This window comes from Motacilla alba, chromosome 12 (genome assembly GCF_015832195.1).
Source record: "Motacilla alba alba isolate MOTALB_02 chromosome 12, Motacilla_alba_V1.0_pri, whole genome shotgun sequence".
Lineage (NCBI taxonomy): Eukaryota > Metazoa > Chordata > Aves > Passeriformes > Motacillidae > Motacilla > Motacilla alba.
The window spans coordinates 14,138,803-14,161,528 of record NC_052027.1 but is presented as its reverse complement, the minus strand read 5'-3'; the positions used below and the strand labels follow the sequence as shown (position 1 = coordinate 14,161,528).

At 46.0% G+C, this 22,726-nt stretch overlaps 2 protein-coding genes across 3 annotated transcripts in view; both read left to right on the top strand.

Moving 5' to 3' along the window:
* The window catches only part of FANCD2 (FA complementation group D2), a 35,722-nt gene extending 18,008 nt beyond the window's left edge, over nt 1-17,714 (top strand). For both annotated transcript variants that reach the window (XM_038148629.1, XM_038148628.1), the window contains exons 25-45: nt 810-910; nt 1,215-1,330; nt 2,061-2,169; nt 2,683-2,781; nt 3,661-3,770; nt 3,975-4,121; nt 5,253-5,369; nt 6,209-6,337; nt 6,534-6,649; nt 8,162-8,275; nt 8,836-8,963; nt 10,226-10,325; nt 11,064-11,186; nt 11,955-12,048; nt 12,602-12,673; nt 13,510-13,548; nt 14,005-14,079; nt 14,268-14,342; nt 16,762-16,908; nt 17,438-17,521; nt 17,609-17,714. In XM_038148629.1, the coding sequence (XP_038004557.1) occupies nt 810-910; nt 1,215-1,330; nt 2,061-2,169; nt 2,683-2,781; nt 3,661-3,770; nt 3,975-4,121; nt 5,253-5,369; nt 6,209-6,337; nt 6,534-6,649; nt 8,162-8,275; nt 8,836-8,963; nt 10,226-10,325; nt 11,064-11,186; nt 11,955-12,048; nt 12,602-12,673; nt 13,510-13,548; nt 14,005-14,079; nt 14,268-14,342; nt 16,762-16,908; nt 17,438-17,521; nt 17,609-17,686 (2,173 nt within the window). In that variant the 3' untranslated portion in view covers nt 17,687-17,714. The remainder of the gene's footprint in view (nt 1-809; nt 911-1,214; nt 1,331-2,060; nt 2,170-2,682; nt 2,782-3,660; nt 3,771-3,974; nt 4,122-5,252; nt 5,370-6,208; nt 6,338-6,533; nt 6,650-8,161; nt 8,276-8,835; nt 8,964-10,225; nt 10,326-11,063; nt 11,187-11,954; nt 12,049-12,601; nt 12,674-13,509; nt 13,549-14,004; nt 14,080-14,267; nt 14,343-16,761; nt 16,909-17,437; nt 17,522-17,608) is intronic.
* On the top strand, nt 17,702-19,807 carry BRK1 (BRICK1 subunit of SCAR/WAVE actin nucleating complex). Its single transcript, XM_038148635.1, has 3 exons — nt 17,702-17,862; nt 17,946-18,028; nt 18,106-19,807. The coding sequence occupies exons 1-3, from the start codon at nt 17,745-17,747 to the stop codon at nt 18,130-18,132; spliced, it is 228 nt and encodes a 75-aa protein (XP_038004563.1). The 5' UTR covers nt 17,702-17,744; the 3' UTR covers nt 18,133-19,807.
* Nucleotides 19,808-22,726: the final 2,919 nt, after the last annotated feature.

Here is a 22,726-nt window from a genome sequence, read left to right as displayed (position 1 = left end):
CTCAGATAGGTTTAGAGGAGTAGTCTGGTTGGGAGCTGGCAGTCTGTTCTGGCTTGGGCTGTTTAGGTGTTGATGGTAGACAGTGCTTAACCCACAAACATGCAGCCAAAAATGAAATTCAACTGAAGAATCAGGGCATTGTCTTTGGCAAATGGAACAGGAAGCCTGTAAGATGTAAAAATCTCTAAGTAAACAGGAGAACACCAAAATTAAAAGAATCATAAGAGTCATAGACTTGTTAAGGTTATAAAAGGCTCTGGTTTTTTTTTATTTGCCCCTGCATATCGTTTGTAATTTATTGTCATAAGATTTTGTTGAGATTTTAGTTGATCTTTAAAAAAGACATGATCATTTTAAAATGAGAGAAAATATAGCTGCTTTGCATGCATCTATGGAAAAATGTTCATTTTCATCCCTCAGAATTGGAGCAGTGGCTCACTGCAAAACACTGAAGGAGGTTCCTCCACTGCTTCTAACTGTGTTGTGCACAATTTCTTACAGTTCCATCTGAATTACTCAACTTTGATTTCCATCAGAAGTAAATCTGATCCCATTTTTTGTTCATTACAGGCATTTTTCTGCCCTTAGATGCTTTTCCAGAAAACTGGTAATCACCAGTTATTAATTTGTGGGAGTTTTTTTCTAACCCACATGGTGCATTTCTGCCCTGTGTTGCTGGGACTTGCAAGAAGCAAAACAGAAGGTATAGGCAAGGTGGCCTGGGAAGGACACAGGACATAATGGAAAAGTGGTGGGCATTCTGGAGGTATATAGAACATCAGACCCACTCCATTTCTTTTTTCCCCCAGGGCAGTGTCACCCCTGTGTCTGTCACCCTGTTTCCGGTTGCTGAGGCTCTACACTGCAGAGCAAAACAGTGGAAGCCTGGAGGATATTGATGCCTTACTAGGTATGGGAAATGGACTTTGTGTAGAGCCTGGCTGCCTGCCTTGCTCCTGTGCCAGATCTGCATAGATTTCCTCCAGCTGCAGGAGGAGTTGTGCATTTTGTGAGGAGGCTGAGATGCTCTGTGCCCACCAAGTGGAAGGGAGGCAGGAGAGACAGTTGCTCTGTCTGGGGATGGGGGGGCTGATGGGCCTTACTCCAAACAGCCACTGGAATAGATGCAGGCTTTGGTAAGAGGCTTGGTCTATGCAAAGACCAAAGCACGGGTAGCACACAGTCCAGTCTATACTTTTCTTGCTCTGTGCCAGGTTGTCCCCTGTACCTGACTGACCTGGAGGTTGAAGGGAAGCTGGACTCTCTGTCCAAGCAGGAGCGTGAATATCTGTGCTCACTCCTGTTCTACGCTCTCAACTGGTTCCGTGAAGTGAGTAGAGCCTTGTCTGCATGTTCTGGAGTGGAGGGATGAGGGAAGCCTAGGAGAGCAGAGGTTGGTCAGCCAGGAAAGGGGAAGCTAGAGGGGAGGGAATGTTGTGGTCTTTTACTGTGGTCTTTGTTACCTAACAGAAAGGTTGTGCTCCACTTTCAGGGAGGCTGTAGAATTTCCTCTCGTGGGGAAATTGTAGAATTTCCTCTTGTGTTCTGTACTCTCTGTTCTATACCTCTGTGAGCTGATACAGAAGAGTAAAATGCAGTGCCTTCAAGCAGATTTGGACAGTGTATTGGTCAGTGGGATTTTTCCTGCTGGGGTTATTCTGATAACATGAGAAGGGCAGATTTGGTGCAATTCCCCATTCCCAGTTCTTCTGCTCTCCTCCCAGGACTGCCTCTTTCCTGGCAGACCTGGGAAGTACCAAGGGATCTTCAGAGCCACAGGTATCATGGAATCTGACAAAGTGCTGTCTGCTGATTCCTCTTGTTCAATTAATATTTTATCTGTAGGTGTTGTCCTCTTGCCTTTTTTACATTGCACTAGTTGTATCCATGTTCTTATGGACTTATGAGGAGTTTTGTTCATGCAGTCTGAACCTGGTCACACAGCTCACCTGTGCTGTGCTGTGTATTCATTCAGGACTTGAGAATGTTATTCAGAAAAGAAAAAGTAGCAAAGTGGGTACATATCTCCCTGATTCAGTGAGTTTGGTTTATATCTCTAGGTTGTAAATGCCTTCTGCCAGCAACAAGATGCTGAGATGAAGGGGAAAGTTTTAACTCGATTACAGAACATCACAGAGCTGCAGAATGTGCTGGGAAAATGCTTGGCAGGTGAGTATGAAACATTTGTACATTCTGGACTTGTACCACTTCGCAGTGAAAGGGGTTGCCTTAGGCATCAATGGGGGAAACAAATGGTAACACACCTTGCAGTTTTACAGTTTTAAAAGTTTGTGCATGGACAGCTATAATTTTCTATTTGTCCAAATCCAAATTGCTCTTCTTAATCACTTCCTCAGTGAGGAGCACACAAATTACACATTCTAGAGTCACAAGCACACAAACTTTAGCAGATCCCCCAGGTATTGACACACCTTGTCCATCTCCCAGTAGCCTGCCCAGATCCCAGGCACTCTGATCTGCTCCACTGCTCCCCTACTCACTGCTATTCCAGCTCACTGCTCATTAGCAGGTACACAAATTCTTACACTTATCTCACCACTCCATACTTTCACCAGGACAGTGAAATTTAAGATACTTCCTTTAGTTATGCATCTGGCCTGTATGTTGTCATTGTCATTCAGTAGTTGAATTAACCCAGTTTCTACATTTTGGCTCTTTCAGCAACCCCTGGCTATGTCCCACCACCAGCTACTTTTGACTCTGAGGCCCCGGAGGCTGCACCATCCATTAATGCTGCTGGTCCAGCCAGAAAAAGGACTGGTAAAGAAAATTTAAAATGTTTAAGCAAACAGACGTGATGGGGGTTGGCTGGCAGATTGCACTTGTGTGTGCCTAAAGCACTGAAAACTTGGCAAGGTCTGTCTAGCTGGAAATTTTACCTCATCAACTCTGTTGCAGCTGAACTGGAGATGGAAAAATAACCTACACCAAATAAATGTTGGATAGTCTGTCCCCTTGGGAAAACTGCTGCATTTAACAGTGAAAATCCAGGGCTTTCATTGATTGCTTTCACCTGCCAAAGTACTTTCTGTAGCAGCAAGTTCTGTCTTTGATGGGTTTGTGGCATCATCTGGTACTGAATCTGTGGCTTGAGCTGCCTTGTAAACCCCTGAGCTTTAGGTTGTACCTAACCAATGTCCTGGAAACCTTGTCATGGCTCTGCTGCACAAGGAAATCTTTCCTTCATCCTTTCCTGTTGCTAGCTCCCACAGAGAAGACCTAGAACTTGCCTCTCAGTTTTCAAGCTGAATTAGATTTGCTTTGTTCTTCCTGTCTCTAGTTCTGTTTCTAGTTTAGATTAGCATTTCCTGGGAACCTGTCTGCCTTAAGCCCAAGTGGACAAAAATTCACATTCCATTCAATGAGAACAACAGGAGGAGGCCACAGATTGAGAATGCCTTTCCCTCCTGTGCCAAACCCATTGTGCAGGGTTTGGGGCTGTCATGTAGGAGCATGTTGGAGACAGAAGGAAAGTTTTGACAGGAGGAGGATCCATCACTTTAGATAGTGTATTTTGAAGGAGCACTTCATCTATGGACCTGTGAGCTGATTAAAGTCCAGCCTGTGCTGGCTGCAAGTGCTGCCTGGTGCTGAGCACAAGGTGCAGCATTTGATTCTGAAGTTGCTTTTCTGTTTAAGGAAGGAAAAAGAAGGCTGATGGCAGCAAAGCTGGCTCTGCAGATCGTTCTCAAGCAGAAGACAGTTCTGAGGGAAACCAGCCTGATACTGAGCTCTCGGAGCTGGACAAGGTAGGTGTGCAGCCCTGGGGACTTGCAAGGAAGGCAGAACAGGGAACATGCCATGGAAGCATGAACAAAAGCTTTGAGAGAGGGGTTGTTCATTCCAAAGTTAATCACAATCAGTGGTTCAGTTCTGCTTTCTGGCACCTGCCTCCCATCAGAATTTTGTAAATTATCCCTGCAGTGGCCATTCTCCTGCCGTTTCCTTTTCAGACTGCTGCTGACAGAGAGGCAGGCAATCCTCTGGCACAGCTGCAGAGCTATCGCCCGTACTTCCGAGAGCTGGACCTTGAGGTGTTCACTGTGCTGCACTGTGGGCTGCTCACAAAGTCTGTCCTGGACACAGAGATGCACACAGAGGTGAGTGGAGCAGCCTGAAGCCCACACTGAGGAGGCTTTGTGGAATGGCCTCTCTCAGGGGCCTCGGCCCTCCCTGTTCCACTGAAGTGCACAACAGGTTGGTGCTAAGATGTGTTGGCCCAGGGCTGTGAGCTGGGGACCAGGAGAGCATTTGGCTCCAAGTACTTCAAGGCACTGAGAAACAGAGGACTCTCCTGAGAAGAGCAGACGTGTCATATTGTAATGTTAAAAACAAACTAATGCAAATATTGCATAAAAGGTGAAAGATACTGTAAAATATCTATAGACCTAATGGAAAGAAAGGGGCTTTAATATTGAGCACAGGTAAGATACAGGGTTGTAAATAAGTATTTACAAGCCTGTATTAAGTATTAAGCCTGTCAAAAAGAACCTATGACATAATGTAAAGCCTGTATTGCAAAAACTCAAGTGTCTCAAGGCATCAGGAGATCATAAACAGCACAAATGTTGGACTGGAGCCATAGAGGTGTTCTCAGTGAGCAGGGTGCTGTGTATCATCTGGGAGCTTGTAAAAGCTGTATTGCTATGGCTGTGGAAAATAGATGTGCTAATTTTGTTAATACCCTCTTTGTAGGCAGGCTGACTCCATCTGGAGCCTCATTTTGTCAGGCTACAGTGAATGCATGAAATGGGAAAAGGCCATGGCAGGCTGGAGCACAGCCTGATCTGCCCTTGCAGACAGCTGTCTCTGTGCATGCAGGTCACAGGCCAACTGGAAGACTGTCTGACAAGTCTCTTGGGCTGTGTGGCATTATTTCAAAATACTTCTTGACTGTTACTTCGTGAATTTTGTGGCTCTCTGGGCTTAAACCTCTCTTTATCTTTAGGAGCTTATTTTCAATGTCAATGTATTTAAATCTGTTCTTTCTCAGCTGTTAAGTTGTACTGACATTGCCTCAGCTGTTTAGAGCATCAGGATGGCTTCATGCTTTGAGTAAGCAGAAACAATGCCCCATACCTGCCATGGGGGAGCATAAAACCAAGCATCTACCAAATAAGTCCCTCCTGAGGTTAACTAGTCCAGGAGTCATAACTGCAAACAGGGTAAACTTGAGCTTCAAGGCACTAGTTACATCTGGGTCCTGGGACTGACTATTCTTTTAATTGCAGGCTCGTGAAGTTGTGCAGCTGGGGCCTGCTGAGCTTTGCTTCCTTCTGGATGACCTGTGCTGGAAGCTGGAACATGTGCTGCCCTCGGGCTCCACAAGGAGGGTGCCCTTTCCAAAGGCAAGAACAGCAGCAGGCTATGGGTCCAGGCCTGGGCTGAGGCAGAGCATGTTAGGGGCTTCCAGGCTTTGCCTGAGAAATGTTTTTCAGAATTATTTTCACTTGTTAGTTAAATGGAAGTGTGACACCCAGCTGTGTGCCAGAGCAGCACTTGCTTTTTTAAAAAGACTTGTGTACACTGCTCTTGCTGAAGTGTTTGCAGCATCTGGTTCTCTGCATGTCTCAGGAAAGGGTATCTAACTAAGGGAGTCTTGTAGCCTCAAAACTCAAGTGACCCTTTTTCTAGCCCTCCTTGGGGACACTGGCTGTGCTGCTCAAATTTAGCCAGGCCAGATGGCTGCAGCAGCCAGCAGAAGCTGCTGCATCCATGTTTCTGCTTTTTCTGCATTAGATACCCCCCTGAGTGTAGGGACTCCTTGCTGATGCCTTCAGGAAGAAAGTAAATGCATGTCCCTCTGCATTAAACTGAGAAATACACTGCAATTGGCTGGGCTTTTCATAGTAATTGTTCTTTCTCCTTGTCTTTCTACCCATCTTAATTCCCACATGCAAAGACTGTCTTCTCTTAGTGTTTGAATAAAGTGTTGGATTCTCTGATCCAATGATTGTATAAGAGCTGTGTTTTATCAGCTCAGTTTTATCCTTTTAGTCAAATGTTATCCATTTGCCTGAGTTGGTGGTGCTTGTTCAGCAGAAGCCAGCTTTCCTACCCTGTGACCCTTCCTGACCCTGCATGGCATCAGGAATTGCACTGCTTGGCAGCAGTCTGAGAAGTGGCAATTAAAGTTATTCTCAAGAGAGGATAATGAAGCAACTTTTATCTTTTGGGTTTGCTGCAGGAAAGAGGCAACAAGGATATTGGCTTTTCCCATCTGTGTCAGAGATCTCCCAAGGAAGTTGCTACGTGTGTGGTTGATCTACTCAAGCCATTGTGTAAGCACATGGAGAACATGCATAACTACTTCCAGGTTAGTGGACAGCAATTTTGACCAAAAAACCCCTAAAGTTGTGTCTCCTGTAAAGATACTTTTCATTTTGTTTGGGGGAAAAAGAGTCACTTTGTTTTCTTCAGGTTTTTTAAAGATGGAATTTGTGGAAATGGATTCTTGTGCCATTATCTTTGTTTGGAATAGTGTTTAATGGATTATTTGATCTGTATTAAAGGCAGCTGTACAAAATCAGGGTGCAGAAGATGAACCAGGAGTGAACATCCAGGAGCACCAGCTGATGTCCTCTTGCTACCAACTGCTGTTACTGACTTTTCGCTCCTTATTTGCTTGGTAAGTTTAAAATAAAAGTCTGTAGTTGTACACATTTATTGCTTCTTCTTCTTCTTGTTTATTTTCTTTAAAGTGTTTGCACCCTGACAAAGGCCTGTCAGCCCTGAAAAACAACCCTCTGCAGTGGGTGGAGGCTTCTAAGCACTTCTTAGTTAAGGCAGGCTTCATTGCCTGATTCTGAGCAGTGCTAAAGCTGTAGGTGATGAAGCACTGAACTGGGTAGAATTCAATCAATGGCTTTTGGGTCAAGGTCAGCATAAGGGGCACACTGGCACACCTAGCTGTGCAACTTCCAGTCTGCCTAGGGATCTTGGATTTTCTTACCCATCCTTTCCCATTTCCTTCCCCTCATCCTTTGCTAAATTGCCACTGCCTGAATCCTGGGTGATGGAAGAATTTCTTTTGCTAATGGGAAAGGATGAATGTGTATTTCACTGGTAAAAAGCCAATGCTGTTGATGCATTCAAGCTGGATTCATAAATATCCAACTCAGAAATGCTTGTGCAGCCTGCAGACTTCAGCATCTGCTAACATAATCCAGGATGGTATCATAAAAGTTTCTTCCTAAACCCCAATTTAGATTTGCATGTGGAAAGCATTTGACCTTTGTTGTACTTCATAAACAATAGTAACTGCATAAAAAGAGATTTCTGAGGTCTGCCTCCTGGTCACCTCTACTGGAGCCTGAGGGCCCCCAGTCCACTCCTGACTATTCCCAGGTTTGTCATTCCCTCTTTAGCCAGTGTGAATGTTGGTTGTTCCTGAGTCCACCTATCTTGTCAATCAAAGAACCTGGTCAGTTTTGTAGCAGACAACTCAAGATCAGTTTTGCTGTCCAGTGTAAAATCTGTTTTGCTGTAGGTCAGATAGCCATATATATTGGGTTGAGCTGAGCAGCCACTGAGATTCAACAACCAAATTGCAGCTCTTTTTACTTTTGTTTAGTCAATGCCTCTTACATTACCAATTGTTAATTAACTTGCGTGGTACGGGTGCATTTGAGAATTACCATTATCATGTCTACCTGTTCAGTCTATAGATCGCCATGTGGCTGTATTTGATTATTTCTAGCATACATATCCTCACAGACACTGGGAGTTGAGAGAAACAATGAAGATGTCTAGAGTTTTTCCCCTGTTAGGCTCCTACCAGCTGTTCAGGAGGTGACCACCCATGATCACTGCATGTGCACAGCCATTGTCATTATACATCCTGTGGTTTAGGTTTACTTAGCATTGGCTTAATATATATGGACCTCCACTTATGGGAAATGGCCTCTCCTCACCAAGCTAGATCTGCAGTCTGACTGAAAAGTTGATATTGCTTGTGCTCAATGCTTTCCATTCCCATTGAGTTTTCAATTTTTTTGTGTCCCTTTATAACTTTCATATTGCAGGACTTGGCTTGAGTATCCAGATTGTCTATTTTTCATCTTGCCAAATAGGCTTAGGTATGCATTTGCATCTGATATCTCTTCTGATCTGATGATGAACTGGATTTTTCCCCCCTCAGGAATGGTTTTTCTCAGCATGAGAATACTGACTTGCTGAGGTCAGCTCTCCAGGTGCTTGCAGACAGGCTAAAGCCAGGAGAGACAGAGTTTCTTCTCCTTGAGGAACTGATAAGGTAGAATCTCTATTTCACAAGGTCTGAAATGAACAAATTTCAGGGATTTTTCTCTGTTTTGTGTGGGCATTATGGGTAAATGTGTGTTTGGGAGCTCTCGTAGAGACTACACTCATTCCAAACAGAGCTTTGTGTTTAATTGAATGGCAGTGTAGTCAAACTTCATTAAAGGAGTAAAAATTGTAAAAATATGTGTGAATCTGTGGATCTCATTTGTTTGTATGCTATTGAGACAAGGAGATTTGTAGGATTCACAGAAGGAATGTTCTGGAGAATGTTCTGGAGAGTTAAAATGCTTACAGGTACACTAGGCAAAAGCAGTATATAAAGCTGTTGCTAGACTCAGAGTGGCTGGGGCTTGAGAGAATTTTTCAGTGATTGAATTCCTATGTATTAGTGGCTGATCACCCCTTCTTCAGAAGGGTACTGCCAGAGACAAAACACTGGGATATGGAGACCTTGGATATGAGATAGTCTAATGCTTCCTTTTTATTTATGTGTGTCTGAGACATTACCCTATCTGCACTTTTTTTACTCTTTCCCTTTCCTGTCATCCCCAGTGAGAGTTTTCAGTACCTCCTGAATTTCCAGCAGAGTGTTCCCAGCTTCCATTGTGCCTATATCCTCACTCAGCTCCTGATTGCCATTGCTGAGAAACCCATGTCTGGTTGGAAGAAGGAGAAAATGGGTAATGTGTGAAGAATCACCCATCTCAGATGAGTTTTTGTGTGGTCTTTGCCTTGTAAGGGAGAGATTTCCCTTTCACATCTTAGTAATCTTACTGGGTGAACAGTCCTAGCCATTAATAAAGGGAACAGCAGTAAATATACTGGACCCTCTTTGGTATGTGTTCTGCTGTGCCTCAGTCACATGCAGACGGGCAGACTCCAGCTCTCTCAGCTGGTGTTTTTAAAAATCAGAGCTTCACAACTTTCAGGAGTTCTAAGCATGAGCCTGCTGTTCAGTGTTGGTACCAGTTTAATCACTGGTTATGGAGGTGAGTGAGCACAGACTTCATCTGATGTAACTTCCTACTGTAAGTACAGATGTCTGTGACAGCTTGTTTCCTAAATTTATGGAAATGAGCTGCAAATACAGCTGTAACTCCAGGGCAGAGAGAGGAAAACCTGTCAATTCTTAACCCCATGCAACAAATGTTTTCAGTTAAAAAGGCTTCTCTCATAGATTAGGACCCATTATGTAAGAAAAACAGCAGATAAAGCATAGACATGATTGCAGGGAATATACGAGAAAACTACTTGATCTCCACTTCAGCACACACTGAAATAAAGACTCCAGACACTTGCCTCTCTCAGCCATTCCTTGTCATATTAAGACAAGGAATATGTCATATTAAGACATATTCTCCCACGTTGGGAGAACGACTGACTGAGTGTGCCAGGCAATAACCTATTTTAACTAATCATTTCCTGGTTTTAAACATTTCTGCAAGAGACAAGCAGGTTTGTTAGCAGTTTTGATTTCAGAAATCTTTAAACTTTCGACTTTAGTTCACATTTATTACTATAGTGCTGTGGCCAAAAGGCCATGTCACTTGTTATTGGAGCTTCATTTCTAGAAATGGATCCCTAAGGGTTGCATATGGCCTAATTAAAAACATATAGATGGCACACTGTAGGAGCTGCCAGACAAATAAGGTTTAACTTAAGTTTGTCAGAAGTGGCCAGAGGTGGGTGATGGTTCTGATGTGAACAGGTATTCCAGACCAGGGGTATGTGGATGTGCAAATACTTGGTTATCCTGATGTATGCCCTTGTGGCCTTGCAGCTTTTTAGGGAAAATGCATTCTGACTTAGACAGGTCAGGCACATAAGGGGTAGTGATATTGCAATCTTTCAAAAAATCATTTGAACACACTGCTTTTATATGGAAGAAGGAATTTTTTTTTTTTAATTCTTCTTTCACTAAGTTATCTGTTATGTTTCCCAGCCTCTCTAGCAAAGCAGTTCCTCTGCCAGTCCTGGGTGAAGCCCAGTGGAGACCGAGAGAAGGGCAGCCAGTTCAACAGTGCCCTGCACACCCTGCTCTGGTAAGGCTCCAGCTATTTCCTTAGGCACACCAAGACACTCTATTTTTTTAGTGATTATTGTTGCTACAGAGGAATGGCCCCTCTGAATCATAACCCTCATGCTTGCACAGCTTGGCCTAAAGCCCTGTTTACACACCGTTTCTAAAGCACAGTTTCTTTCATGGTTTGAAGTGTGAGGTCCAGCTGAGCAGGACCTCAGGACTTCCTCCTCAGGTCCTCTGTCACTTTTGTCAGGAAGTTCTCAGCAATGGCTTCCAGGAGACTCCTGGATTGCTTATGCCCTGCTGGGCTGTCCTCCCAGCAGGTGCCATGGTGGTTGGTCTGCCATGAGGATCAGGGCCTGCAACATGGGGGTACTCCTGGCTGCCTGTAGAAGGCTTTGTTGGCTTGTTCCTGATCTAGGTTGCCTATAGCAGACAGCCATTTCAATGTCACCCATACTGATTGGGTGTTCTCTCTCAGAAAGGGCAATTCCATCTCATCCTCTTCCCAGCCTGTCCTTCCTAAATACTAAAATGAGGGAATACTGAATCCATGTATGTTTCAGATCACGGTAGCTTTTAATGACAGCACTGTGAAGTTCTGAGTAGTGCTTTGGGTTTCCTGCCTTTGATTGCTTTTGGCAGGGAAGAGCTTGACAGTTTTAGGCCACATGTTTCAGGTAGGGCAGTGTTCAAGGCCTTGTTGTGTCATTCTGTGTAGCACCTACTGATCAGCCTATGTTGGTTTTGGATTTAGTGTCTACCTGGAGCACACAGATAACATCCTGAAAGCCATAGAGGAAATCTCCAGTGTTGGTGTTCCTGAACTGATGAACTCTGCCAAAGATGGATGTTCTTCTACTTATCCTACCCTAAGCAGGTAATGGTAGCAATTGAAACTTTGAATTCTATTATATACCTAATGATAATTTCTGCTTTTAAATATTTAGTTTTCTTATTTTGTGGCCTATTGTGATTTCATGTTGGTACTGTGGTGGCTGCTCTGGACACTTGTAAACATTGTTTGGCACTATGCAACAGGTAGCATGGGGTGGTATCTTTATGCCAAAGTAGAATGTCCTGTGCTTAACATGATGTTGAGTTTATTGCTGTGAACCATTTTAACTGGGGAAATGAACTGCTGTCTGTCATCAGGTGTGTTGTCTCTGTGCTACTGTGGTGGTATAAAGCACTCCAAAAGTCAGCCTCAGAGGCCTGGGGTGGCTCTAGGCAGTCTGGGCAGATATGCAGTGTGCAAGAACACACTCAGGGTGCTTCTGCCCAGCATAGGAATTTGGAAGCAGGCATAGGAATTTGGAAGCAGGGATGAAGAAAGTTCCTGCACTCTGAAACTTCCAAAATCATCTTATGCTGAGAGCTGCAGTTCCTCCATTGTGCACCCCTACAGCTACAAGAAATGGTGGTGTCTAAGTGTCATTGACACAGAGGAAGTGTTAGTGACTTCCTAGGATTCTCCATCTGTCTGGGCAATTGGGCTGGGCTATACCTGTTAATGAGTCCTAGGGCAAATCTTCTGTGATTTCCTATTGAAAAGGATGCCCAGCTGGGCAACCTTTGAGTTTTTTCCATCATTCTGGTCTATCAAAATGCTCAGAGCTGACTTGCAGTTTTTTCATTTTCTCCATAGGCAGACGTTCCCAGTTTTCTTCAGAGTAATGATGGCTCAGCTGGAGAGTTCAGTGAAAAGCATCCCAGCTGGGAAACCATCAGACTCAAGTGAGGTAGGAAAATGAATACACTGGACTCTGTAAGGGGAAGAAAACTTAGGTTAAACTGGACAGTACAATAAAGATGTATAAATTGGAAAGGAATTTACTGCTGAACTTTGTCTAGGAAATGCAGTCAGACACCTTCATTCATCAATGTATATCGACATTGATATGCAGGGTAACATATAAGTAGCATCTTTTTTCCCTGATTTGCACCATGTCAAAAATCTAGTAAATCCAGCAGAAGCTGCAACCAGAAAATAGGCATTAATCAGGAGAATACTAAACTCTGCAGTTGGTCTGCACACCTGTGTAGGGGCACAACATTATTTTGCAACCCAGAGCTGCTCTGAGAGCAAGCAAGTTAACTCCTAGCACTTAAAGCCACTGATCAGGCTGGAATTACCATGGAGTGTTTCTGCTGTGATAAATATGCTTGTGGTAAAGCTTTGTTCCTTTGTCTTAAACAACAACAGTGCTTTGGGTACAGCAGATGCTGAAAGCACATCCAGCAAAGCGAGAGGAAATGCAGCCTCTCGGGTTCTTGTCCCCTTGCATCCCGTAGGTGCAACTGGAGAAGCTGCTGCGCTGGAACATCGCTGTGCGGAATTTCCACATCCTCATTAACTTGGTCAAGGTGAGGTTCTGGCTGTTTCTCTGCCTTTGCCTCCAAATTCTCAGTAAGGCCTGGTGTTCCCAGGCTCAGGGGCACTGAGGAAAAACATGAAGTGTGACTGACTAGTGGAACAACCTGGAGGTGATAATTAAAGCCAGTTATAATCTGTGCCCAGTCCCACTGGATGAAATATCCCCTTCTGTCAGTTTTGGAGCTGGTCCATTCAGTGTCTCTTGAGTGTGATGCTGTTTGGACCAGAAGGTGATAGGTACAGGTCCACTTTTCTCCTTGCTTAGGTTGATCATTACTGTTTATTTTTACATATCTGAAGTGGTAATTGGCAAGCCCAGGTTTTTCTATGCAGCAGCATTCACTGGACCCCTACCTGTGCTCCAGATGCCTTTGGGGAGCATAAAGGCTAGAGCTGGACCACTTAGTTCAGTTTTGGCCATAGTTCAGTTTAGTCCATAGCAGCACCAGGGTTGCCTTCATATTATTTTGCCCATCTCAGTTTTGTTTTGTCTGTTATGTGATTATTTGCCCATCAGCTGGGCTTGGGTCTCTTGAGTCCCAAACTGTTAAGAACTTTAGACTTGTTAATTTTGTGCCATTTGCAAAAGCTGCACCTTAGATCACTGAACAGCAGTCCTGCCAAGGGCTTGCACCTGAGAGCCACTACAGTTCATGTGCTTAGTGGTGTTCCTGCTGAAACGTGAGAATGGATGTTGCCTTAGAGCAGGGTTCACACATTCACAGGGGTGTGCCATGAAGGGCTGTTTTTAATTGAGTGCTGTGCTTACATAGTTTTCCTTAGACTTGTGGACTGATCTGACTCTTTTTTCCTGTTTTCCATGCAGGTATTTGACAGCAGGCCTGTACTCAGCATCTGCCTGAAGGTAAGCAAAAGTTCAAGATAACTGAACACAGCAGTTTAAGTACCAGCTTTCTTGACTCATTGCCTCTAGTGCAGTAGAGTGGGTACTGGATTCTCTGGAAGAAGCACATACTGTGTTCCTTATACCTTGCTATATATATATATGTGAATAGTAATTCTAACATTTTACATTTAGTTCAGTATTATTCCCAGATCCATGTGGATAAAACCAGGGATGTGTACAATGATGAGACCTTGTCCTTCCTTTGCAGTGATTAAAGTGGGACCCTTCACTGATCCTGTATATTCCAGTACTGCACATATTTACAGTACTTATTCACATAAATATAATCGTTTTCTAAGCAAGAACAGTCTCTGGGGTAGCTTGGAAGATTGTATCATTATCTCATCTGACTTTGTGATGGTTCTTTGAGAAGGAGTTGAAATTTGCTTGCTGACATATTTCTCTGTTTTATAGTATGGCCGCCTCTTTGTGGAAGCATTTCTGAAGCTGGCCATGCCTCTCCTGGACCACAGCTTTAAAAAGCACACGGTAATCCTGGGGACAGAATGGCTGCAGCCAGCTGGGAATCAAGACTGATACTTCCTGCATACACACATCTCACCTCTATCCCATAACCCTTTGAAAGGATCGCTAGAACTAAGGCTGTTTCAATATTCTTGTTACCCTATGGAAAAGGTCCTTTGAGAATGATTTGCTGATCTGCTTATTTATTGCAGGATGATGTGCAGAGTTTGCTGAAAACCTTGCAGATGAGTACCAGACAACTACATCACATGTGTGGCCATTCCAAGGTAAGAGAAGTTCCAACTGCAGCACAAATTCCTGTCCTAAGGATGGTATTCCTTCCCTTCTACTGCTTTTCCAGGGCATTGGCACGTTCTACTTGCATGCTTCCAGCAGTGTCTGTGCAAGCAAAAACTCTAAGAGAAGGTGAAATAGTCTTGTTTAATGGCCCAAAAGTTGAAGTATTTATTCTGGAAGTGGCTGACTTGAATGTTAGGTCAGGTTGGCATAATATTTTTTTAACACAGAGGTTCTGGACATCTTTAGTTGTTTGGCATGTATGAGGGGTTGTTTCTGAGAACACAAGCTAAGATCTTAGAGACCTTGAACAAAGTACAAATGCCAGATTGATAATATAGGAGAGAAGCTTTGCCAAAGATGAACAGCCTTGTGAGTCAGAAGAATCAGCAACAGGAGGTAGATGGGGAAAAACCCTGGTCAAAGTCCTCTTGAGATGGCTTTTGTTATGTTGGTAAGGGCAAAGGGAGAGGGAGGACAGTGATAACAGTCTGTCTCTGTGGGAGACTTGGGGCAGGAAGGAAGGAGAGGATTAGAACTTTGCTTACAGTGTGGACAGACAGTGTGTGTTGCAAGAGAGAATCACACAGGAGCAGACAGGAAGATCTTCATACACGCTGCTTTGTTCCTGACTCCTAAAAGGCTCATGAACACTTGGCCAAGAAGGGAGCTTTGCCAAAGTAGCTGAAGGGAGAAAGCCAGCTACCAGCATGGCTCCCAGGCCAGATTTACTACCCATTTAGGAAAGAGCTGGCATCAGGAGCATAGATATTTAGCTAAAGATCAGAAGATGCTGTTGCACCTCTCAGCACAGGTGAGAAGTGGAAGCTGGCACAAACCCTAACAATGCTAAAAATCCTCATGTTTCAAAGTGAAATCCTTGTGCCTGCTTTAAAGTCACAATTCACCTTGTTAGCAGGATCATTGCAGCTTTTCATGTTATCTCTGTCTTTGCACTTGGCCAGCATGTTCAAGTGCTGAGTCCCACGGTCCCTGTTAGCACAGGGCTACACTTAATGAGTACCTGTGTTCTACCATTTCTCCGGTACAGATCTCTGTACCGAATCATTTTGCAAAAATGAGAAGGCAGAAACTGAATCTGGGGCAAGTAAATGTATGCAATGAATGTTCCATACTTGTTTGAAGAGGAGTTGACACCAAGATTTGTTAAGCCAACCTTGATTTCACTTTGACACAAACCTCAGGGAGGCTCACTAACCCATGGTGCAATGTGACCTAGGATTTGTCACTCTCCCTCAATACATGTGTCTTTAAAGAGCATTACACAGCAGGCAACAGCAGTCAGCTTCACCTGTCATTTCCTAAGTATTCGTCATTTCCCCTTTCACACCAAGCATCTTTTCTGTTTACATATCTAACCCTGGGCACGTGGACAGTTTCTGGAGACAGAATTCTGCCAGTGCTGTACTTTGTTGAGTCTCCAAACTGCCTGCACACATGGGGCAGCTTCCAGGGCCCAGGGAGCACTGTGAGTGTTGATTGTGTCATTAGCAAGGGTTCTGCAGGTTTGGTTCTGATTAGTGCTGACAATTGCTAGCTCCTGCCTGTTACATAGGCTAGAGAACAGCTTGTGGCTGGTAGTCAGTTACCCATTCCCTGTTGGCAGAACTTGAAGCAAAGCAGTGTCCCTCTGCCCAGGCATGTTGAACTCTTCCAAGAAATGCAGGTGACCTGAATTCAGAGTACAGCTAATGAGAGCATCTTAATCCCAGAAGATTACAAAGTATTCTCATGAAAGAGGAAAATACTTACATACAAAATAATTGTGCAGGTTTTGGCAGGTTGACAGGTTCTGGTTTAGCGATGACTGTTCTGTACTGCAGATTGAAGCCTAGCAGGAGATGCTCACCCAGAGCTAAATCTCTTAGGATACCTGGCATAGCTGCCCTTCCTCTGGTGGCTTTTGCTTACAGCAACTCCATCTGTTCCTCCTGTCCTAGTTCTCCAAAAGCCAGTGCTTCTTTGCTCCAGAGAAGCTGGCTTTGGAGATTATAGTGCACACACACTCCATGTAAAGGAATTGCTTGAGGCACTGAGCAAGAAAAGGTTGTGATGGAAGTGGTATATTTTACACCTTTCTCATTTTTTTCTTTTCTGACCTTGGAAGTTCAGCAGAGGAGTTACTAGCTTCTCTCTAGAGTTTATGACAAAAACAGACTTATTGTAATCCAGATGAATGTGGATATTTGAATTGTTCTAAGGGATCAGTTTAGACAAAATACTTATCTGAGCTTTATTTTTTAACAATACCTATAATTTGGCCAAGAAGTGATGTCATCTGGAAAGCTTTGTGGGGGTCATGTTCATCCCACCTGATAACCAATGGCTTTTAAACAGCCAGAACACTTAGGCAAGAATCAATCCTCATCACATTTTACTGTTGCATAGATTCACCAAGACATTGGACTGACCAACCATGTGCCTTTGTTGAAGAAGTCCCTGGAACAATTTGTGTACAGAGTGAAGGCAATGCTGGCATTCAACCACTGCCAGGAGGCCTTCTGGGTCGGCATCCTCAAAAATCGGGATCTTCAGGTGAGAATCACTGCCCTGCCTGGGGCAATTAAAATCTGAGAGAGGACAATGTTCATCTTGTCCAACTCTAGAGACATCTCTAACTCTCCCCTTGTGTGTGGGTATAGCTAAAAGGCCAAATTCAGTGTGACTGTAGTACAATCACATATAGTGAAGGAGAAAGAAGCATTTCATTTCAAGATTAAGAATCTGCTTTTGCAGATTCTCTAGGCTCTTGCACTGAGGGGTCAGATTTGATCATAATGAACAGCTACAGGGATGTTTTGGCTGTTCTGTAGCAAGAACTTCATGCACAAGAAGATAAAGGTCACTTGAACACCTTCACACACTTTCATGTGTGGCTTTAAAAGAAGCCAGTTCTGGCTCTTCATCTTTCACTATAGAAGCAGGACAGTTAAACAAAACCTGATTTTTTAAACTCTAGAACTTTTTATTTAAGAAGGCAACAAAATGCCCTTTTCTTCCATCCCACCCTGGCACGCTCTGGCCGCTCCGCATACACTCAGTACAGCTCTTGCGTTCAACTTAGGGAGAAGAAATTTTGACTCAGGCCTCTGAGGAGAGGGGCTCGGATGAGGACGAGGAGGATTCGGCGGAGGGCCCCGCTGAGGAGGTACTTCAGGGGCCGCCGGGCTGCGCCTCTCCGAGGCGGGGGAGGGCGGGGGTGCAGCCCCGGCGCTGACGGCGGCGCGTCCCGCAGGAGCCGAGCGGCAGCGACACGGACGGCAGCGAGGAGCGCGGCGGGGCCGGGCCGGGCCCTGAGGCGGCGCGGCCCTGAGGCACCGGGCGGGCGGGCGGGGCGCGGCTCCCGCGCAGGCGCGGCGGCGGCGGCGGCCATGTCGGTGCAGGAGGACCCGGTGCAGCGGGAGATCCACCAGGACTGGGCCAACCGCGAGTACATCGAGGTGATCACCAGCTCCATCAAGAAAATCGCGGACTTCCTCAACTCCTTCGGTGAGGGCGCGGGGCGGGGGTTGCGGGCGGGCCGGGCCGGGCCGTGCGGCGGCCCGCGGTGTCTCACTGCCGCCTCCCCGCAGACATGTCGTGCCGGTCCCGGCTGGCCACCCTGAACGAGAAGCTGACGGCGCTGGAGCGGAGAATCGAGTACATCGAAGCCCGGGTGAGCAGCGGGGAGGTGGGCCGGGTGCGGGCCGGGCCCAGCGCCGGCCCTGGTTGAGGCTTTTCCTTTTCCCGTAGGTCACCAAGGGGGAGACGCTGACATAGGCCCGGGGCGGCCCCGGCCCCCGCCGCCGGAGCACCGCCGCCCCTCACCCCGCTCGGGGCCCGCCGCCACCGCCGCCGCCTCTGCTCGTGTTGCCAATAAACCGCTGTGCTCCTGCCCTGCCTGCTCTCTGCGTGCCTGCCTGGGGCCGGGCCGCGGGATGCCCGGCTCCCTGCCACCGTCCTGGATGTCCAGAGCCTGCCCTTCCATCTGCCTGACCCACGGGGTTTGGGCACACGTTCCTCCCCACGCGTGGGGGCTGAATCACAGGGGCTGCAGGCCAGGCTGTTGTCAGCTCCTGGAGACACCTGACTGGCCTTTGGGGTGCTTTGTGCTCCTGCTGGGATTATAGAAAATCTGGTGATCCCTATGGTCTGGAGGGTGTCTCAGCCTTCACATGTGCACGTCGGGGCAGTGTGGGGACAGCAGGCTCGCCTGGCCTGGTGCACATGCCACAGGAGAGGGTCCTTTGCCAGCAGCGGGAAGAGGTGTTTCTCCTCTCTTCGAGGCAAGTGGCAAGGAGAAGGAAGTCTCTCAGCCCTTCCCCACCACTCCTCTGTTTATCTCAGTTTTTCAGGGGGCATCTAGATCTGCAGATTCACTGCTCACATTTAGTGTTTGTTGGGGAGTCCATGGAATTGGTGTCACCAAAGGTTTTATTGCTTCCCAGCAGGCTTTAAAAGTCTTGGTATATTCTCCAACTGTAATCTTAGCTTTTTCATGATGGCACTGTCATGCCTGCAGTGTTTACTGAGCACCTGAGTTACTTAATGTTTGTTATATTTTTGAGGCTGCCTGACATCAGCTGATTCCTTGTTGATGTAGGTCCTTCTCCGAGCTCACAGTTTTGTTCTCCATAGAAATTTCTGTTTTCCATTGTTTGAATAAGTGCTTCTCCAGCTTTTCCCTCAGCTCTCATGGTTACTGTCGGTTTGGGCTGCGCATCAGGGAGGCTTGGCTGCCTTTGGAGCACAGTACCTGTGGAAATGACTGCTTTGTAGCAGCCCTGCAGTGAAGTGGAACAGCCATGGGTCACTGCCCTTAGGTGTAGGGACCATATCAAATTATATTGTTGTCATAAGAAGATTGATAGGTGGAAGGAAAGCAGCTCTCCCTTGGCTCCACGGTGGCTGCTCTGTAGCCCAGGTACATCAGAATACTGCCATGGCCCATGCATTGCTTACTGTGGATGTGCTGGAGTCCTGAGATCTCCATCACTGGAGATAACTCAGTATTTATCTGGAGAAGGCCCTGAACTATTTGGATGTTGAAGTTGGCCTTGCTTTGAATGGGACGGGGTTGAGGCTGAGACCACCAGAGGTTCTTGCCTAAATTATGCTAAGATTCATCAATTCAAGGACTGAGTGGGAGACAGGGTGCCACAGTCAGTCCCTGGCACTGTGCTCTTTTTCCTCTTAAACCAGGATTTCTCAAAGGAGTAGGTTTTGCCATGCAGTTGGTGGGATCTGCTGGAAGGTACCACTCCTCCCAGGGTATGTGCTCTCACAGAGCTTCAGCACTGCGGGATCAGCCTGTCTGGTTCATCTCCCAGCAGCAGGGATGCTGGGCAGCTCACTGCACTACAGAGTTCTGCCCTTTTCCTTTCAAGGAGTCTTACTAGTTCCCTAAGGATCCAGGTTTTCTGGTTGGGTGCTGCTTATTCCCGGTTGTGAGAGGTGAAGCCGCCTGGTCCTCAAGCTGGTACTGCTTCCTCCAGCAGCTGCTGTGATGTGCAGCCTTGTAATAGATGGAGCTTTGATACATTTCATTATTTTAAATACTGGGGAATTCTGTTTGCCTTTTTTCTTTGTACTGTATTTGGGTTTTGGTTTGGTTTTTTTTGTTTGGTTGTTTTTTTATTTTTAGAATATGATGCCCCAGGAACCTACATTAAACTTTTCTGGAGTGGATGTGTGTATTCTAATTTAGATGACTGATTTATGTGGTGTGTTAGTGGTGCTGTTCTTCGCACCACACATTTAATGTAGCAGGAGATGGCTGTGTGCTCTATGTCCTGATACCATGCTGTCCTCATCTCCTGAGAGGGCTGGGTGCTCTACTTGTGGTCAGCAGAGTCCTGTTGGCGGTCTGAGACCTTTTCCCAGGGTCTGAACTGCAGAGAAGCTGGTTTGAAGCCCCTTATGAAGGTGCCAGAATTGACCAAAGAGCTGGAGCCAATCTGTAGCTTGAGAAAGGTTTGCACTCTTGGATGACTGACAGTGGCCTTGTAGTGCTCACTGCCTGCTGGACAGGCAGCCAGGCCTCATGGAGTGATGGGAGCAGTCCTCATTAGAGGCTCCAAGGTTTGGGAATGAGCTGTAGTGTTTTGATCTGGGTGGGAGACATGGTGTATTGCTGTCACCCTTTGTGTGGTGTCAGCAGAACAGGGATCTAGAACTTGATTCAAGCTTTGCACAGCCCAAAAATGTTTTAGTCTGATCCAGAGTACATCTTCTACGATGAATGGATTAGACCAGATTTCTCATATAATTCTAGCTTTTAGTAAATACCCTTTGGGCTCTCAGTGCCTACTGTGAGCAGACCTTTGATTTTAGGTAACAGTTTTAAAGTGAAATGTACCTTCATCCCCTTTATGTTGCAGGTGATTGAACCTGATAATTCAGTGAGCTGAGGTGATCTCAAGACAGGAATGTTTTAGGACACAGCTGAGTTGTTGAGGGACAGCTGCACTTTGATCCTAAGAGATTTGCAAGGCTGAATTTTAAAGATCCCAGAAGATGGTGTCTGCTTGCATGCCAAGGCACCAACAGCAGTGGATGTCACTGGAGTAGTCTCATAAAGAGAAGATTGGCCCTGTCAGCCTGGGATTGCTGCTGCTCCCCAGGTTAGTGAGATGGGAAGGTCACAGGAGTATGGGAGGTCTCCAAATTCACTGAGGCTTTGTGTCCAATTTCCAAAAGCTGCCAGCAGTACTGCTCTAAGCTCTGCAGGTCCTGGGAGCTGGGAACTTGGCCTTGGAGTACGTAAAAGCATTAGGGTGGCTGGACCAGGAGCTCACCTTTCCACTCACCTTCCCCATCCCTCTCTCCCTGTGCATTCTGACACAGCCTGTGTGTTTTAACTCTATATCACAGAAGTGTGAAGCCAGTTGTTGACAGAACCCTGTTTTTGGAGGAGGAGAGGATTATTGTTGGGTATGTCCTGAAGCAAAAGCTTGAGAATAACATCCTGGGGAAACAATGGATAGATCAAACTCTTGATTCCCACTCTGAGTGGGAGCTCTGAGGTTCACCTAGGCTGGGGGATGCCCTAGCCAGCTTGGTCAGTGCTGCACAGAGCTGCTGGCCCAGCCCCAACCCAGCTCTGTGACTCTCCCTGTGTTGCCCCTGTGCCAACAGGTACCCCCACCAGGTAACCAGCCCGTGCCTCCTTACCTTTGTAGGCTGTTCTGCTTCCTGGCCTTGCCATCTCCTGGCAGGTACATTGCTGACAAAGCAGTGAGGGACAGGTCACAGCCTGCCTTGCTGACAGGGTTACAAAATGGATTCCAAGACCAAACCCATTGCACAAAACATCAGGATTAAATATTGAAATCCTTGCCTGTGTGCTTGAAAGTGCTGAGGAGAAGGGCTTTATCAAGAGGGAGGATCAGCTGAAGCTGGGAATTGTCCCTCAGGCTCCTAGTGCTTCCCAGGGAGCATCTGTGCTCCCCTGCCTTTTGCTTGCATGAGGCACTTCCAGCCCTATTGCTAGACCAGAAGACTGGGGATGGAGAGGGAGCTCAGTGAACTGGGAGATCAAGGAAGAGGAGAGGAGCAGATACTGGAGCAGATATTTTTGGAGGTTGGTCATGGAAGCAGTTCTTCAGTTAGCGCAGTGGGTGGGGAGAGTATCCTGGGACCCCATGTTGATCCCTGTGCTTGCTGCAGCACTGTTCAGCCAGGCCAGGGGCTGGGAGAAGTTCACAGTTCCTATTTCTGTCAGCCAGCAGCCTGCCCTTTTTGGATTTGTGCTTTGTGTTGGGGCTGCGCTGTCCATTCTTCTGATGGGCCTGGGCTTCAGCAGCCAGACTGTAACTGGAAGACTGCCCTTGTAGCTGAATTGGAAGGACCAGCAGCCAGTGTCCCAGAGGCCAGACACCTCCTCCCTCTCATCCCTCAGAGCCCATTTCTGAGCCTGTAATGTGCTGACCATGATAAAGGGGAGCTCCCATAATGAGGGAATTTCCATCATTACCTGTAGCCATTAAAGGGAGGATCTGTGCTTGTCTGTACTGGAAGCACTGACTCTCCTGCCTCAGGAGCTGTTGATAGCAGCACCTGAGGAGCTCAGTAATCCTTCAGGAAGTGAGTGATACATCCTGGCCTTTGATTTAGCCTGCTCAAAAAGGCCTAGTTCTTAAATTTAACAAGCTTTAGCAAAAATTTTACTGTGTTAATTTAAAATACTAATACAATGAATTATTTATTATGGCAAGTAATTCCACTGAAGAGTACAGAATGAGAAAAAAATTTCCAAAAATCATAGGTACAACATGATCTACTCTCATATGATTCCCACAAGCTTTCGTAGCAAAAAAAAGGTGTTTTTCAGGTTTTGTCCCAGCCAAAAGCAAACATCTTTAACCTGATTTCA

Excerpts from the sequence above, each read along its gene's own strand:
- BRK1 (XM_038148635.1), top strand. The coding sequence starts at position 17,745 with ATGTCGGTGCAGGAGGACCCGGTGCAGCGGGAGATCCACCAGGACTGG. Across the intron at positions 17,863-17,945 it reads GGACTTCCTCAACTCCTTCG|ACATGTCGTGCCGGTCCCGG; the intron begins GTGAGGGCGCGG and ends GCCTCCCCGCAG. Across the intron at positions 18,029-18,105 it reads TCGAGTACATCGAAGCCCGG|GTCACCAAGGGGGAGACGCT; the intron begins GTGAGCAGCGGG and ends CTTTTCCCGTAG.